The sequence below is a fragment of the Colias philodice genome, chromosome 2 (assembly GCF_061535455.1).
Source record: "Colias philodice isolate Cphi_HAF_F1 chromosome 2, ilColPhil1 Martin Lab GWU primary, whole genome shotgun sequence".
NCBI lineage: Eukaryota > Metazoa > Arthropoda > Insecta > Lepidoptera > Pieridae > Colias > Colias philodice.
Genome location: NC_143087.1, coordinates 12,407,673 through 12,427,432, shown reverse-complemented (window position 1 = coordinate 12,427,432; position 19,760 = coordinate 12,407,673). Strand labels below are relative to the sequence as shown.

At 35.7% G+C, this 19,760-nt stretch overlaps 1 protein-coding gene across 4 annotated transcripts in view; it reads right to left on the bottom strand.

Moving 5' to 3' along the window:
- Zir (dedicator of cytokinesis) overlaps positions 1-10,720 on the bottom strand; it is a 33,771-nt gene extending 23,051 nt beyond the window's left edge. Inside the window, exons 1-10 of one of the 4 annotated variants that reach the window (XM_089708790.1) lie at positions 10,536-10,720; positions 10,365-10,437; positions 9,682-9,842; positions 9,112-9,322; positions 8,357-8,562; positions 7,555-7,695; positions 3,600-3,879; positions 2,271-2,436; positions 1,720-1,898; positions 868-1,048 (exon numbers count right to left, since the gene is read on the bottom strand). In XM_089708790.1, the coding sequence (XP_089564916.1) occupies positions 868-1,048; positions 1,720-1,898; positions 2,271-2,436; positions 3,600-3,879; positions 7,555-7,695; positions 8,357-8,562; positions 9,112-9,322; positions 9,682-9,842; positions 10,365-10,437; positions 10,536-10,570 (1,633 nt within the window). In that variant the 5' untranslated portion in view covers positions 10,571-10,720. The remainder of the gene's footprint in view (positions 1-867; positions 1,049-1,719; positions 1,899-2,270; positions 2,437-3,599; positions 3,880-7,554; positions 7,696-8,356; positions 8,563-9,111; positions 9,323-9,681; positions 9,843-10,364; positions 10,438-10,535) is intronic. The other 3 variants (XM_089708797.1, XM_089708803.1, XM_089708811.1) reach the window with 3 other exon arrangements.
- Positions 10,721-19,760: the final 9,040 nt, after the last annotated feature.

Genomic DNA, 19,760 nt, shown 5'->3' with positions numbered 1-19,760 from the left:
AAGTTTGTTTGTTTGTTTGAACGCGCCAATCTAAGGAACTAGGTACTGGTCCAATTTGAAAAATTCTTTCGGTGTTAGATAGCCGATTTGTCGAGGAAGGCGTTTGGTTATAATATCATCACGCTAAGACCAACAGGAGCGGAGCAATGCGGATAACACCGTGGGGCACAGCTAGTATGCTCATAAAGATATTGACGTTATAGAATAGATGTATAAGATTCACAACGGCAAGTTTTTTTACAGTAGTAAAACATGTTTGGTGATTACATCTTCTGACATAGATTGTATTTTGAAAATTTGAAACCACGTTGGAATGGCAGCCATAATACAGGGTGTCTCAAAAGAAAGTTTATATTTTGTGGATGAATAAAAAAAAAAGTAAGCGGTGTATTGATAAAATGTTTATTAATTATTAAAGTGCATAATATGGGAATTTATTTCTTAATAGTAATATCGTCCAAATGCAGTCCATTGCTTTCAAGGCACTCATTTAATCGAACAGTAAAAATATTTATGACAGCTCGGCAGGTGGACACAGTGATGGCTGCCATTTCGTGCCGGATATTTTCTTTTAAATGCACTAGAGAAGTTGGTTTGTTGGCATACACTTTAGATTTAAGATACCCCCTGGTTATTACGTATAATAAGAGCTTTGAATGTTCTCATTACTTTTAAACATCCTGCCCTGAAAAAGACTTTAAACATTACTGCTACGAAATAAAGTGCCAATTTCAATGCGTGTTGCATACAGCGCTTATACTGACGACCTTTTAAGAGGCAATTGTGAGTCTAGTTATTTATAGTATATCAAAAACCAATAAACAAATAAATTACGCAGCGATATCTTCTTTTAAAGTTGAATATTACCTCCATAAGGTGCCAATTTAGCGAGCTCTGGAGTTAAACCATTCTTTATTTCCTCTGGACAAGGAGACACTTCAATCTTCAAAGTTCCCGGAATGCACTTGAGTTTCTTCGGCGCTGAACTCGGCCGCTTTATCTCAGCGAGAAACTTGTATAAATCCTCATCGCGGAGTTTATCTGTTTCCTATGTTTGAGGAAATAATATAAAAGGTAATTATTTTGTGTTTTTATTTTGCTATGAAGGTTTTTGGCTGTTAAGAAAAGTTGACCATTTTTAAGAATATAGTTGAAATTTAATTTAGATTGATATAAAACATTCTTAGAATTATTTTGTTATGATAACTTTAAATATGTCATCTGTTTAAAGATATTGAAAATAAGGACGCTTAATAGAGAATGCATCAGATCTCGGTATGGCAGCATTTGCAACCATAGCATGATAATAGACGAGCTGGGTAAATGCTAATCTATATTCTACACAAATATTATAAAACTGAAGAGTTTGTTTGTTTGTTTGAACGCGCTAATCTCAGGAACTACTTGTCCGATTTGAAAAATTATTTCGGTGTTAGATAGCCCATTTATCGAGGAAGGTTAAGGCTATATATCATCACGCTGAAACCAACAGGAGCGGAGCACTGCGGGTAAAACGAGCACAGCTAGTAAATAAATAAAATTACCCCTTTTTTTTAAAGTGGGGAAATCTTCCAAAGATACCCACGGCCCCCGGGGAAGGAGCCGTGGGTTATGTCGGATTCTTACCGACTAAAACCCCACTGTGTTCCGTCGAGCCGCTTTAATGATGGGGCCGCGGGTATTTTCTAGAATTCTTCCGCGACAAATAAATAAAATTACCTGTTTAAAAAAGCTAGTAACAGTGATGACAATGGGCTTGAAAGTGTCCAAAGTGTTCGGCAGATCATGGTCCTGTGGATTGGCCCGTCGTTCCACTGAGCCCTTGCGTGTGAGAGACCCTCCTACTTCGCCGGCACGACGGCGTAACTGTTCTAAACTGCTGGATGACGCTTTACGGTCTGGATAGAAACATTTGGTTTTAATTTTGAATTGTTATAACATAAAAAAAAAATCAATCAAAAGCACAAGTACGTATCCTTTTTTTTAAGTGGGGAAATCTTGCATAGATACCCACGGCCTCCGGGGAAGGGCTATACAATCTATTTTTTTTTTATCTATTTTTGACTTGTGGTCTGTATTCAGTTTCATCAGTTAGGTATTTGAATTTATATTCGTGAATAACAAAAACATTTACCACCGATTTTTTATGAAATTATATAACAAAAAATTGTGTTCAATTTGATACCTAAAGTTTATTATATTTGCAATTGTGAATGAATTGGAAAGTTCACGATTGTAAGCGTGTAATTTGTATATGTATGACTACTCACCCAAGCTATTAGTATTCGAGTTGCTATCCTTATCGGACTCTCTTTCCAAGCTATTAGAGCCAGATAATATATTGAGTAAAGAAACAGCGCTCCAGGCGAGCGGCATTCGGAACTTGCCAAGGCGATTGCAAGCCGCTTGTGCGCTTGCGCGGACTTTCTCACGGTTCTGAGTAAAAAAAAATAAAAAGATATTTACTTTCATAATATTTGAGGGTACTACATAAGATTAAAGAGACATTTGAAAAAAATATAATTTATAGAATCAATATAATGTGTTAAACATATATCAAGGGTAGGATAACAGCTTTTCAATATGTGCGTGTGTATAACAGCATTACAAAGAAAATATATACGCAAAAACCAACCTTATCATCCTTGATATAAGGCTCAATGCACTCATTAACATCACCCTGGAGCACTTTCTCCACCCTAACTACTAGGAATATATCAGGTGACGGGTTCAGTATATCAAAGAGCCACATAAATAAGCACAATAAAAACCGACCTCATCTTCTTGTATATACGGCTCAGTGCACTCTTTCACTGCAGGACCTTCTCCACTAGCACAACAAATAAATGTCAACTATTAAGAAAAACAGTCAAAAACCAACCTTATCATCATTGATATAAGGCTCAATGCACTCATTCACATCACCTTGCAGCACTTTTTCCACTCGTACTACAAGGAATATATCAGGCGACGGGTTCAGTATATCAAATACAGCGCTGCGACTCAGCGTCGAAAGGTCAGCGTGTGGTATGTGAGCATTTGTCTTGTACCAAAATATACAAGTAAAAACCAACCTTATCATCCTTGATATAAGGCTCAATAGGACTTTTTCCACTCGTACTACAAGGAATATATCCGGTGACGGGTTCAGTATATCGAACACAGCGCTGCGACTCAGCGTCGAGAGGTCAGCGTGTGGTATGTGAGCATTTGTCTTGTACAAAAATATACAAGTAAAAACCAACCTTATCATCCTTGATATAAGGCTCAATAGGACTTTTTCCACTCGTACTACAAGGAATATATCCGGTGACGGGTTCAGTATATCGAACACAGCGCTGCGACTCAGCGTCGAGAGGTCAGCGTGTGGTATGTGAGCATTTGTCTTGTACAAAAATATACAAGTAAAAACCAACCTTATCGTCCTTGATATAAGGCTCAATGCACTCATTAACATCACCCTGGAGCACTTTCTCAACCCTGACCACTAGGAATATATCAGGTGACGGGTTCAGTATATCAAACACAGCGCTGCGACTCAGCGTCGAGAGGTCAGCATGCGGTATTTGCGCGGAAAAAATATACAAGTAAAAACCAACCTTATCGTCCTTGATATAAGGCTCAATGCACTCATTCACATCACCTTGCAGCACTTTTTCCACTCGTACTACAAGGAATATATCAGGTGACGGGTTCAGTATATCAAATACAGCGCTGCGACTCAGCGTCGAAAGGTCAGCGTGTGGAATGTGCGCGGACAGCATTTGTCTTGTACATTCCGAGTTTAGGTTGAAATAGAAGTTTTCTGACAGTTTCTTTTTTTCTTTCGCGTCATACAGTGCCATGGACGCGAAGAGCGGTTCCACGTCAAGTTCTAACCTGGAATTATGATTTTGATGTATTTTTTTTATAGTAATATAGTCTCCCTGTGACCAAGTTCGTTATGCGTTCAAAAAGTAATAAAACAATGAATAAATGGCGTTTAAAATACGTTATAAACTTTAAAATTTTTAAAATTATTTTTTAAATAATTATTATTAAACAACACCAGGCGGGATTCGATCCCGCGTCTTTCGCCATTCCGGAGCGACGCCTGAAGTCCTGACCAATCCCGCCATACGTAATTTTTTTCTATTCTCTAAAAATTTATATCTAGAAAGCATTTCGCGCCGGCCCTCACGGCGTAGGGGAGCGTCCCCCGGGTGGCGGATGGGGGGAAGGCTGGTAGTTCAGCCCAGCTGCACTATCAGCTAAGGCCGATGGCCTCGCTGACCAACGAAGGGTGTGGTCCTCCAGCAATATGGGGGTTGTGCGATGGGTTAACACCCCATCCACGTAAAAAAAACCTATGTTACGAAACCGACACAAAAAAGTTATATACGATTTTCTCATAACGACGACCCTCGGCGTGGATTTAAGGACTTAAGATTAGTCTCTTGGAATGTTCGTAGCTTATATCGCCCAGGCGCAATATATCAGGTGCACAGGGAATTGCAAAGATACAGAATCGGCATAGCAGCACTTCAAGAAGTGAGATGGCCAGGAAACGGAGAGTGCAACATTGACGGGAAGGCGACTCTATTCTATAGCGGTGATTCTAACGGGAAACATGTTAACGGAGTAGGATTCTTGATAGATAATAAAGTGTTAGGGAACGTAATAAAATTTGTTGCAGTATCAGACAGAATATGTATGCTTCGGATAAAAAGTAGATTCTCCCACATTACTATTGTTAATGTCTATGCACCAACTGAGATTACAGACGATAGTCAAAAGGATTTATTCTATGAAGACCTAGAGCTTGTGTATGATCAAATAGCAGACTATGATGTAAAAATTGTTGTGGGTGACTTAAACGCGCAAGTAGGACGCGAAGACACGTTCATTCCTACTATTGGAAAATACAGCAAGCACCAACACACAAATGACAATGGTCTACGACTGATAAGTTTTGCGGCTTCTAAATCCATGCTAGTAAAAAGCACAATGTTCGATCATAAAGATATTCACAAAGGCACCTGGAAATCACCTGATGGTACCACTGTGAACCAAATTGATCACGTGCTTGTTGACAGCAGACATGGAAGTAACATAGAGGACGTGAGAACCTATCGCGGAGCAGATTGCGACTCTGATCATTTCCTACTACTCATAAAAATAAAAGCAAAAATCCGAATACAGCGCATTGGTGGCAGTGAAGGAATAGTAAATCTAGATACCGAAAGACTGAAAGATATAGACATAAGAAAGTCATTCCAATTAGAATTAAAAAATAGATTTCAGGAATTAGATAACACAGAAGATATAAATAAAATGTGGGTTGAAACCAAGGGTATTATGGAAGAGGTGGGATTGAAAGTCTTGGGACGGAAAAAGAGAACGGGGAACAGAAAATGGTGGAATACTGCATGCGAACAGGCCTATGAAGAGAGGCGAAAGTATAAAATTCTCATGGAACAGGACGAAGGATGGAAAGAGAAACACCGGATAGCTCGGAATCGACTCAGAAATCTCATGAAGCATGCTAAAAGGGAACATCTTGATAATATATTGCATGAAGTCGAAACTCTTAGTAAAGCTGGCCAAAGCCGAAAGTTTTATAAAGAGATAAAGCTATTCAGGAAAGCCTGCAAGCCCTCGTCTCAGCTTCTGGAAAATGAGAATGGGATGCTCCTATCGAACCCAGATGATATCAAAGAAGAGTGGAAACAATACTTTAAGACCCTACTGAATTGTCCAGTAGCAGGGAGCCCCATCACTGAAGTGATAGAAAATAATGATACTTTTATAAACGAGATAAGCCCAATAGAAGTACGAAAGGCAATATCAAAACTTAAAAACAACAAAGCCCCTGGAGCTGACGGTATACCAGGTGAACTGTGGAAGTACGGTGAAGATATAACAACCTCCAAAATGTACGAGCTCATTACTAAGATATGGAAGGAAGAAAAACAACCGGATGAATGGAACCTAGGTGTGATATGCCCAGTTCACAAAAAAGGCTCCCGAAGAAAATGCTCCAACTACAGAGGAATAGCGATATTGCCCACGGCGTATAAAGTACTCTCGTATATAATACTGGGTCGCCTAGAACCTTACACAGAGAAAATCTTGGGAGATTATCAATGCGGCTTTCGAAAAAACCGCAGCACAACAGACCAAATCTTTCTCTTGAGACAGATTATGGAGAAAAGGTGGGAGTATGCACAGAGCCTTCACATCCTATTTGTGGACTTTATCAAAGCATATGACAGCGTCGACAGGGATTCACTCTATAACATCTTGAGACTTTTCCAAATCCCTGAAAAACTGGTAAGAATGGTAAAAGTAGCTACCGAAACCAGTAAAATGAAAGTCAAGGTTTGTCGAGGCTTTACTGATGTATTTGAAGTCACCACTGGGCTAAAACAAGGAGATGCACTTTCACCAATTCTGTTCAATCTTGCTCTAGAATACCTTATTAGAAAAATCCTGATACTTGAGGGTGGGATTGAGCTCAACGGCAATCACAAAGTTATTGGATACGCTGACGATCTAGCGCTTCTAGGACAACGTGAACAAGATCTTACGTTAATGGCTAAGACACTAGAATCGGAAGGTCTTAAGATTGGCCTTAAGATAAGCGGGGAAAAAACGGAATACCTGCATATGAAAAGGTACAAAGATACTAGAGTGTGTAGGAAAAATCTGGTAACCGGAGATACTACATACCTAGGAACAGACTCCTTTAAATATCTAGGTTGCACCGTTACGGATACTAACCGCCGAGAAGCCGAAATAGATATCCGCATCCAAAACGCACTAAGATGCTCAGCAGCGCTCCATAAAATCCTTGTGTCCAAGATTATAAGCAGGAAAACAAAGGTCAAAATTTATAAAACCATTATTAGACCAATCCTAATGTATGGGTGCGAATCGTGGACACTAAGCCAGAAAGAAGAACAGAAGCTCTTAGTTGCGGAAAGGAAAATACATCGGAAAATCTTAGGACCTACAAAAACTGATGAGGGAACTTGGAGAATGAGGAAAAATGAAGACATCGAAGATCTCATCCGTGAACCCAACATTATTGGTGAGACTAAAGCTGCCCGCCTTCGATGGATCGGTCACCTAGAAAGGATGCCAAACGATCGCGCTGCGAAGAGGGTGTACATGAGCAAGCCGATCGGTAGGCGCCCCGTCGGCCGACCTCGTCACCGTTGGAGAGACGAAGTCCAAAAAGATCTGGACATCCTTCAAGTAGAAGACCTCAACACCAGGGCGCTAAGGCGCGAAACCTGGAAACTTTTGGTGTCGGAGGCCAAGATCCTCTTTGGGTCGTTGCGCCGCTGAAGTAAGTAAGTAAGTAAGAAAGCATTTGAATGCCATAAAACCAAAATATCAAATTTAATGTTTTGAAAGAATTTCAAGATTTTGAAACTTCCTAATTCTATTATTATTTTGAAAAAATAAATTACAAAATGGATAAAAAAGTACTAAGTACTTGATTTGAAAATTTTACATTTCGAAAGCTCTCAAATTAGACATCAAACTTTCTTTCAAGTTTTAACTCACTTAAGCTGATGGCACACCACCAGGATCCTGTGCCCCATCAGCTCGCACGGCATCTCCGCAGCCAGCCTCCGTTCCACTGCTTCTTCTTCATCCAAGTATGGAGCATAAAGACCTAGGAGATCTGACTGCCTGTTCTCTAATCTGGAATATAAGTTATACAAAATTAACACTTATTGTCTATAGAAAAAGGAACATTTTAATTGGGTAATATTTTGAGGTGGAATATTTATAAGTTTCTACAATAATATGCTGTCAAATTATTATTAGTATGTAGATAAAAGTTTTGTGGGTAGGATTAATTGCTATGTTTACGTTCAAACAGTAGTTGATTACAATTCATAATAGTTTTGTAATGTTAAAACAATGAGTTTGAATAAAATAGAATATTTGAATTCTTCTTGTTGCGGACGGCGACTACGCGGACGACGGCGGTGCCGAGCGACGGGCAGTGGAGAGCGCGCTATACCCTGCGAAAAAGGCACCGAGCCGCGGTAGTAGGGTCGAGTGGGCGGGGCGTATTGTGCCCTTACGCTAATTGCTCATTGTACACACCGTTAGTTTTAAGTTGGAAAGAAATGTACTTAACGTGTAAAAATTGTAAATATTGTATGATACTACCGAATAAATCACCTTGGAAATTGCTGCGAGTTTTAATCAACAAGTGGGAACCTCTGCGCCTCTACATATAAGAACATACAGTCCACTGACCGGGGCTATAATTAACACTTCTGTTAGGTAAATAGAAAGAATATTTATTAAATCAAAGACGATGGTGGTGGTTATGATAATGATGATGACTCACCGTCTGCCCTCATTCACCGCATCGATCTGTTCCTGCGGCTTCTTCTCAAACAAGTCAGGCAGTAGTGGGTCTGATGATGAGCTGCGCAGGTCGAGGCTGGCCCACGAGCCGCGCGGGGTGAGCGTCTCGTTGCATGATGATGATGATGAGATGGAGGCTACTGATTGCCGTCCGCTCGACGGTTGTGACTCGAATTGGAGGGACAGCTGAAATGATTAGACATATGTATAGATCAAATTCTAAAAATTAAATAATTAGGTACTTATAGTGATGGTCAACTTTGTTATATTAGCTAAAGTTGAAATATAATATTACAAATGTTTTATTATTAAAGCTGTAATTTAGTTAAGTTTCCAATAAGTTAAAAATACCTATTCTGTATAATATTGAAACCTGATTACATTTTACTCTATCTCTTGTGACCAGTTTTCAACTTTTCAATAAAATAATAACATGGTAAGTAACAAGAAATATCATCATTCTGCCTAATGTTAAAATTTTTACTCCATATCTTGTGACAGTTAAACTATCTATATTGTGTGCCATTGCACCATAATACGAAAACAATCAATTTATTTGTTTATTTATTTAACACTTTATTGTGCAAGAAACAAAATATACATAAAGGTTACAAAAATAAGTTTAAAAAAAGCACAAAGGGCAGCCTTATCACTATGCAGTGATCTCTGCCAGGCAATTTATCAACTCTCACAACCACAACCCACTACTAAAAAACTTATCACGTCACAATTAACCTGCTGCGAAGCCAATTCCTCGGTAGACGTGGACTGTTCAGCGTCAACCTCATATACTTGCGGTGGAGCCTGCAGTAACCTCTCGATCCTCTCCGCTAGCCTCTCCCTGCCGTACGCGGATCCGGAGTACGAACGATACTTGTACTCGACCACTGTGTAGTCTGATGTGTAGCAGCTGACGCAGTCGCGCACGAACATGGACGCTTTTGAACTATAAGACATTTAGTGTAATACGCTAGTATAATAAACATTAGTATGGGCCAAACTTGAAGACCATTGGAACAATTTACAAAAACAATTGTTATTAGAGGCTACATTTAAAAACATTATGTGAATGAATTGGCAAATACGTTGCTAAGCGTAAAACTTAAGAACAGCCTTACCAATTCAGCTAATTAGAAGCAAGGAAGGTTCTTGTGAAAGGAATATAGGGAAAAGGGGCAATGGGCTTGAACAATGTCCGTTTGAGCAACTATTTTTATATTTTTTTATAGCTTTTGATAATATGATTGATATAGAACACCTCTTTGGCTTTGAATCATCAATAAAACTTATCTTCTAGATACTTACAGGTCTTCATCAGGCAGGATGTGCGTCAGGGTCCGTATTCTCCGAGGAACTGTCACCAGCTCGATATCATTGGTCGGGTACGCTAGTGGGTCCTGATCACCCATCAAGCGGTCACAGACCTCTTCGTAATCTGGTGGTTCAATCATGTCTGATAGTGATATCTGTGGGTATTTAGAATTATTTTGTGTAAAATATTGTTGATAGATAGATAGATGTAAAGTTTATTCATAGATAGCAATCACACTTATAAATAAAACACAAAATTCTTTCACAAACTGAAATATCAACTTAAATAAAACAATCAATAAATAGAATGGAAAATCTCATACCTAATTATTTAAAAGGACTAAGGCACAGTAATACACAAATAAGGATAAATAATCAATTATCGTGATTGGTGTGGGAAATTATATAAGTTATAAAATACTTTAATTAAATTTTAAAAGAACATAACTACACCCAGTACTAAAATCGATTTCGAATCGGCATTTGTAAAAATAATTAATTCAGTTATTAAAGCAACATTATTACAACATGCTGATTGAGAGCTTATAATACAACAAAACCAAATATAAACAACAGCTTGCACATAGCTACACGGGTACAAACTCTAATCAAGGGGATAACAGTATTTTCTATGTCAGTATGAATCATAGAATTCTGTTGGTAGCCCTACAACTTACTGAAGACGAGCACCCTGACAGAGTCCCAACCTTCGACTGATTAGCATAGACCTTACGAGACTCCCCAGCATTCCTATAAATAGTAAAAATCAATTCTCCATTTATTAATAATAGGCTGGTTCATGCATCAATAAACTGTTACACCCATACAAGGATTATGAAGCCATTTACCCAGAAGAATTTTGATATTTACGTCCGAGAGTCATCTAAAACTGGAACGCAAGCTTGCGGTGAAATGGCAGGCTTATTTTCACTAATTATTTATTCTTCAATCAAAATTATCTGATTCAATAACTTTATTTCCGAATACAAACATTAAATTTGTTTGACGTTTCAAACAATCGTTGACACTTCAAACGTTGTATGCGACGTTTTCGTTTAGGAACGGTTTGGAAATTTGGATTTATTTTCACAGAAAGGTGATTGATGACACGTCTGCATTATTTGTATAACCAGCAACATGAACCATAAAATAAATTGTAATAATTAAAATGCATTACATAATGATTCATTAATTTATTTTTCATCTCATATTCGTAATATGTATTTATGAATCACGGCTTGCCGCTTGATTCATGGTGATAGATCACAGGATGGAGTCTAGACTCTGGTAGAGTCTAGACTGGTCTAGACTTTCATTATGGATTAGATAGATACCTAAGTATAATTCGTTGGGTAAGACAAACAGACAAAAATTCTAAAAACTACATTTTTGGCTTCGGTATCGATCACGCCCAAGTATACTTAACTTTAAAAAATATTCAATGTAGTTACAACAGTTTTGACTTTCCTACGATTTTATTATATGTATAGATAAGTTTTAAATTGATTTGAATGATTTGGCTTGCAGGTTGTAGTAATTACAGAAATACAATTATATTAACTTTAGTACCTTAGTGTGTTAGTAAGGTTTTTATGTACCTTACAAGTTACGCCGTGTGTAGAGGCACTAATAAATTGTGCTAGAAGTAGTATTAGGACATGCTCATTGCTCAATTAGGCGTTCTATATAAATGCTCATAATCCCGTTATAATTTTGCACGTGAGGAGCGTTTATAATAATATAATTTCGTTTCTTTATATAATACTCTCTAAAAAGGTAGCATGTGTCTGAGGTTATAGGGTAATCTTTGGATCTTCTGAGCTGTTCAAGAGCTGATCATGAAAATTCTTTTACCATTACAAAACTGCATCTATAGACTATAGATACTCAAGTAAATTAATATTTTTTTTAAATTAAGTTGTGCACAGGGCAAGGCGATACAAACAGCAGACTTTATCATAGAATCAGGAGATAAAAATTAGATAGGTAAATCATTGAGATATACATATATGGAGACGACACCGCCTACATCACTTATGTTCCGCTCAACATACGCCACATGACGTATGTTGAGCGGTTTTTTTTAATGGTTTTAAAGTGAAACGCATCAAATATGCCTTCGTGTGTGTTACGATATTGCACAAATAATACAAATAATACGGAAATGTGCAAAGGAATAACTTTCATCGGTAAGAACCTAACTAGATAATAATTTTTAAAACTTAGTTAGAGCAAAAAAATGGCGCACAGATTTTGTTCGTGGTGTCTCCTCCATACGTATAGTAATATTATCTCAATGAGGTAAATACGTTTCGTAAGTAAATGAAGGTAATGCTTTTAAAGAATTAGGAATAGCATTAGGTACCTACTAGGAAACCTAGTTCATCAGCTCGTTATTTTTTAACCCCTTACACATATTATTACACATAGCTACGCAAAACAAAACATTTATTCGGTTAGTCTCATTTCTTTTCATTTATTTCCTCCATAAGTATTTCCTTATTTTTCCAACAACAAAAGGGAAAAACAGTTTCAAAACGTTTTAACTTTTGAATTTCGAATTTTCGTAGTACGAAACCTTAAAAAAAGTTGTAGGTAGGTACACGTGTTTACGGCATGTGATGACATTTGTATTTTTGAAATCACGGACAATGGGCCAATGTTAATCCGAGCTTTAATTGGATAACGTGGCTTCGTCCGCACGAGACCGCGCACGTTGGCGGTTCAACATGACGAAATTATTTGAATACGTTTTTGGACGAATTTTTAAGCTTCGTCAAAAGGTTTAGATATCGCTTATCATATTTAATACTTATGAAAATATGTTGGTTAGTTTTTCAGGTGTTAGGATGAAAAAGATGTAAAATGAACTTTTTCATGTATTCCAATAAATACTTTGTTGTTGTTTGAAATTTAGAGTTCGATTGGAAAACTGCATTATGTATTCCAGGCCATAAATTCAATATGTAGAAAAATAAAGAATTATTGAACCGAATCTCGATTCTGAAAGAATGGGCGACAAAATTAATTAGTCCCGATTTATCTTTTCTTTGCTATTACTTTAACTTGCTAAGGTCTACAATTCAATTTGTCGTGAACTTAAGGTGTGATATTTTTTAAACATATTACATACATTTTGGTACCTGATACAAATCAGGTAAGTACCAAAATACATATTATAAATATTATGAAAAATAAATTAAAGAGAGAGAGAATCGTAGCATCAATAATCCATATTTAGAAATAAAAATCTTCAATTCTTATTAGTTGTTCGCTGCGGAGGCCTTCCAAGGGCATAGGTCATGTGTATTGTGTGGGTTAGAAGAAGTCACATGTCAATTTTTGCGGTATTTTCCCTCATGAATTAGAGTAGTGGTTTAAATGTTATGTGAACAATATCGAATGCTCTAGATAGATAGATAATTATTTATTGCACAGAGACAGAACACAAACAGAGACAGTATGTACTAAGTAATGGCAGTCTTATCTCTAGGTAGCGTTCTCTTCCGGAATACCATTACCTAATGCTATGTTATGGACCAGGTGATTAATGCGGGCATTATTTATAATGCACGAGCATTATGAATAATGTCTAGCTTTATTGGGCTAAGTGATTAATTACTATCTTAACTTCATTATTTATCACATTGCACGGTCATTATTAAAATGCTACATGACAATTGGGCAATTTGATAATAAAGCTTGAAAAGTTGTCGCAAAGCCAAAAAGTTGTGTACCTCAAAATGCCATCACAGTGGCAGTTGTTCTAATAAATAAACCTGTTACTTGCTACATATTGTATAATTATTGTTTTCAATTTTATGTTCTATTTTACATTTCGTTTATTAAGAGTAATTGCTAATTATGCCAAATAATGAGTCTGATTGCTTAAACTTTAGTTTATTTTATGTTTCATAATAATAAGTCATTTCTATAAAACAAAGGTATGTTGTGAAATTTTTGTTTTTTGGATTGATTTGGAAAATTTTATAATACTTTTAAAGTTTCTTACTGAAGCTGGTGTAATGATGGAAGAAAAGAAGGTTAAAATAACACAAAATTTATATTGTATAAAATATGGTTTTCAAACCCAGGTTAACATTTAAACCATATAAATCTAATCATTAAAATCTCAGTTCAAAAGTATTTACAGTACTGATAATTCTTCAATATTATGACAATTCCAAAAAAATAAAAATAAAAACAATCAAAATCAGGTCACATTATCTTTATTTCTGAAATTTTAGATACATCGGAACTTTCATTATGCTCTTCTTCATTTTCACTTTCCCTTCTGCCATCATCTGTGTAAATCGCTTCATCGATTAATTCAATTCACCCTTAGAGTATGTATTACTACATAAAGAATTGACATTTAAAAACAAAACTAAGAAGGGTATGTAATAGCAGCTCTATATAATTCCACACAGAGAGAACACGTGCAGTCACCAATATTTAAAGACGACTGACGGATTTTTGAGTTTTTTGACTGACAGGCTACCGTCACCTAACAGTAACACCCGATTTGTTTTTGATTGTGTATGACCGTGAATTGACTTCTATTTCTTTTAAACAAGGTGTAAAATGCAAGTGCATTGTGGCTCTTACGATTCAACGATTCGAGTGTTTTCGGAAATTAGCGAAGATTTGCATGCGCATTATTAATTTTGGAGTACTGTAATCTTCTTATATATAAAAATGAATCGCAAAATGTGTTGGTAAGCGCATAACTCGAGAACGGCTGAACCGATTTCGATAAATCTTTTTTTGGAGGATGGTTTTTATGTAGAGAAAACGTAAACATGTACCACGGGCGAAGCCGGGGCGGACCGCTAGTATGTTTTAAATGCAAAAACTAGTGGATTTTTAAGGTAGAAGTCCTTGGTAATTAATCCCAATAATGAGCCTGATTGTTTAAGTGGTTTAATATTTAGTTTATTTTAAGTTAAATGACAATAACAATAAAAAAATAGTAATTAAATATGTTTGTATTACTCTGCCCAAAAGGTGATTGGCAATATGTATAATGCCCGGTCAATTTGATTATTTGAATAATTATTATCAAATTGCACTCTCATATTGGGCATTTTTCATAATGACCGTGCATTATGTATAATGCCCAATTTATCACTTGGTCCATAACAGCTATACTATTTATTTTATTAAAATCGATGGCTAAGTACTAAGTAACCATTTCTCTTTATGAGTAGGTACTTACCTAATATTCTAAATTAAAATATACAAGAAGTTGGCAGTGGGCCGACAGGTAGATAATATCCGCTTAGCAGTTGTAATCCTTTTAATAAAGGAGAGTTCTCATCGTCTAAGTTATAAATAGCTTCGGATCCGTTTTATCTCTTTCAAAATGAAAGTTAAAAGCCGAGATATTTTAGGATAGTCTGTCTTAATAACAATAGATAATTCCTGCGTTCACTGATTTGCGTCTTATAATAATTATAGTCTATTCTATCGCTATTAATTTTTAAAATTATAATTTTGGACGTCACGTTTATGGGCGTGATAATGTTTGTTGCTATCGGATTAACAAAAAAGTAAGGATGTGACGGATTGAAATTCTGCCTGTTTATAAGGATTGCACAAAAAATGTATTCTATTCAGTGTATCAAGATGTTGGTAAGTAACAAAAACTATCCAAACCCTTTCAGAGTGTAGAATGTAGATTGCCTTGTTATATTATTATAAGTCTATGTTGAAAGTGAGGGTCGTTTAGTACCTAACACTTAGGTTAAAATACAGGGACGACTGCAGATAAGCCTGGGTATTTCTGCAACTGACATAATGCAGATTGATTCCCAGTATACTATCATTTCATTAGTAAAAAGCAATTCAGTTTTGGATGGGACTTGGTACCTATAGTGAGCTATGAATATATCTCCCATGGATTATGTTTAACTATTCGGTCATTTTCAAAATGAAATTTGAGAAATTAGGGAGACAGAAAAATAGACAGAAAATTATATAATTGTTACAGTAAGGGTAGGCAAAAACTGAGTATATTTAGGTAAGACTTAAATATATAATATGGAAGGTAATCTTCCACTTCCACGTAAAAACTTAATAGTCAACTTCTACCAGTATTATCTTGATCAATACTTAACTGCATTTCTACAAATATGTATGTATACTAAGACAGTTACAATTCCATTATGCAATTAAAAATAAATTACTTATGTTTAAATAACAGTAGTTGTTTCTGTTCAAATCGGATTATGAAATTGTTCAAGAATGGCGATTTTCAACTCTCTTATACTTTATCCAAGGCATAGAGTCATATCAAGTACAACACAGAACACTAGTAGTCCAAGTACAACATCTGCTTGAATAGTACCTAACTAGATTAAAAAATAAAAATCTATGGCGTCTCAGTATTTCTCGCCCCGCCCGGAGCTACCCTTAGTGTCAACCGCGAATCCAAAGAGGCTACACGCACCTAAGATTAAAAAAAAAGCAACAGATAAAAAAAAATAAACGCGCAAATTTCGTGTTCTAAATACAAATTTTGAATCGAACGATTCATGATTTTACGCAAAATATTTTAAAAGCGCGGGAACATAGAGCGTGTTTACTCAAGTGTGTTTTATAACATTTTTGTATGGGACTAGACGAGATATTTGAGAAGTTTTCAAGTGTCGGATTCACGATTTGATATGATTTTGTACGATGTAAGTATTGTTGATTATATTCTGAATAGAAGCTCAACGGTATCTTTATCATTATAATAATATGATTCAGTGCACTCCGATGTGCATTTCATGTAAATAATTACATCAGTGCTTCGCGAATAATTTTTACAGGAAAACAATTTCAGCATTTTTTTATGTATAAAGTCATCTACAAAATGTTGTATATATCTAACGTAATTACGTAGTCAATCATTTTAATTATTTACTTATTTCATTTTTTTAAATTATATCGGTCTAACATTTATTTATTTCCCTTTATATTATGTATATTACAAAGAAACTCTGCCCATTTATCACGTTTGTTTGCAAGAATATTTTGAAATATATCAATCCAAATTTTTATAATGTCTTTACCGTTGTTAATAATTTACACATTTATCGACTAAAATGCCCTATTTTTTGTCTTCATCGGGAAACGAATGCAAGATCCTTCACATTATTAGTATTTATTAGATACCTCGTTACCTAACTCACTGTAAAAATTAGAAAAAATTTCATTACATGCTCGATTTCATCATCCTATATATTTTAGTGTTGTACGTATACCTACCTACTTATTGAAATTAAACCCAACGAATTTAGAAAATTTGGCAGGCATGTCGGAAATAACTACACATAAATAAGTTTCAGTTCATGTTTTCAAAGGTAAAATATCTACTGAATATTACTTACCTGCTTGGGTAATATTTTTTATAAATGAGTTGGTACGAACTTTACGGTTTCCATTCCAACTGAAAATTATTTTATTTTATTACTTATATTACTTACTAGCTTTCCGCTCGCGGCTTCGCCCGCGCAGTCAAAGAAAAACCCGCATAGTTCCCGTTCCCGTGGGATTTCCGGGATTGTGTCATTTTCCCGGGATAAAAAGTAGCCTATGTCCTTTCTCGAGTATCAAAATATCTTCATACCAAATTTCATGGAAATTAGTTCAGTAGTTTAGGCGTGATTGAGTAACAGACAGACCGACAGAGTTACTTTCGCATTTATAATATTAGTATCGATTAGTATGGATATGTACTTTGTCAATAAATCGATTACAAAGTCCTATAAATTAACTAAAATAATTAATTTCTAAAAAATGTTTGAGAAGGAAGTTAATTAACTAGGTATTTAAATATGATAGAAATAATACCTAAGTTTATTATAATCATATCAAATAGACCCAAATAAACAAAATGGAAAGTCGTTGTTAGCAATTATCATATTTATCAACTGCTAATAAATGAGGTAATTAGATTGATAATAATACCTATTATTATATTGATAATACAAAACTGTTCGCAAATTATGTGTGTCACATTATACGATAAAAAAATTAGAACTCTTGATGTCTTTGACTTATTTTTTTATCATAATTAATGGCAGTTTCGTTTCGAGTTGCAAATGAAAATTGACACAATAATTTTGGGGTTATCAATTATACATTCTCACAATTTATTTTTTAAGAACGACATAATATACATATTTATGATACGAACACACATTATTAATTAAAAAAAACTTAGTATCGCTATTAATAAAGCGTACCTATTATGATAACTACGACAGTCATCATAATTGGTACAAAATTAACCCGGTTCACGAATTTTCGTCTTTTCTCTCAGTTACCTGCCTGCCAGACTTGTAGCTTCAACGGGCAGAAACTATTTCAGTGTTAGATAGCCCGTTTATCGAGGAAGGCTGTCACCACGCTAAAACGCCAAGACTGAAACGCAGAGCAATTATTGTAAAACCGCGGGGCATATCTAATCGAGTACATGTAATAATGTAACAAGAGATTCATGACTGAACATAATATAGTCCATACAATATACTATGGTGATTTGCCAGGTAACACAGGTCGAGCAGCCTCGCGAGGCAATTGCTATGCGAAGCAGCGCGGTCAGTTTTGATGTGGTCGTGGAAATTGGCGGCTCCGGGCTCAGTCGTCCAGACCGCGCGAAAAATGCTTGACAAGACTGCTCGTAGTGTGGACCTATTCGTGATACATAAGATTACGTGACGTCACACAGATTTCCTGAATAAACGTCATAAGACGATAATTGAATTTTAACAATTCCATTATCGCTGACGTGTTTTGACGAGCGTATCGATGAGCTTGATCTGGGTCAAGTTCACTGTCAGCTGGATATATGCAGTGAATATGATTTCGCTGAAACATCATGTGCTTCGAAAACAAGATAGTGAATTTGTATGCAAGCAGAATAATAGATTAATAGGGATAGGTCAGGTTTAGAGGCCGAATTTATGTTCTATTGTTTGCATATCAACATTGTGAAGTATTTATTGATACATTTGTTTATGATCATGTGAGGAAAGTGAAAAGCAAGCTTTCACGAGCTAATGTAATTGATGAACGTAATGAAAAAGACTCATCATTAAATGGCTGGTGGTTATGAGGAATAACAAGCTGTTAATATTTTCTTATGGCAACATTATTTGGGGTTAAGAAGGAGGAAAATAATGTCTTTCATTTTTGTATGATCCTTTCCTCCTCCTCTTTGAAAAGTCCTTTAAACTATAAAGTAAGTGATTCATAAATATAGAAATACCTAATAAGATTATAACTTTCTTTTAAGCAGATCTAGATCTGCCGATTATTATTAAGCCAATATACTTAACCTCCATACGAGATTATGGAGTATTTAACACAAATTAATATCTATTTTAATTTGGTTAAGTGTGTAAGAGAACCTTTTATATTTACTTACTTGCCTGTTATAGAAGATTCCACAAATAATTATACAGGGTGTCCCACTGTTGGTATACTAAGCTCAAAGGAGGTTATAGTTTTGCATACGCTGAGTACGTAAAAAATACTTATAAAATTCCAGACGCATTTTTTTTCAAATAGATGAATTTTTAAAACTCTATGTGTACACCCATAACAAGCAACCCGCCCAACTGTTCCTTCGCGCTTAGTATACCAATAGTATGTATAGTAGATATATTTGAGAATTGTATAGTAACAAAATGTGTGGTTGGTGATATTTACTTAAGTAAACACCTAGAATAAGATCCCTTTAAAATGTTCTGTCTATTGCATAAAGATCCAATCTTTTCTTTGGAATTTAAACGGTGCCTCGTTAAAACTACGAGCTGAATATTGTGACGTCAGCAATTGATTGACGTAATGACTATCATATAAGCACAAAACTTACAGCCTGAAGCTATGCGAGAAAAGGAATCGGTTTAAGTTATAAGTTATCCTGCGCTAAACACTCCAGCCTTCCAAGATTCAAAGGAAAAATTTTCTTTAGAAGTCCCTTTTCTATGGGTTTAATGATTCCATAGAAAGGACAAGGATTGTTTATTCTACAGCACAAGGTGTTCTTAAATACCGGGGTCATTTCAATGGACGAGCTG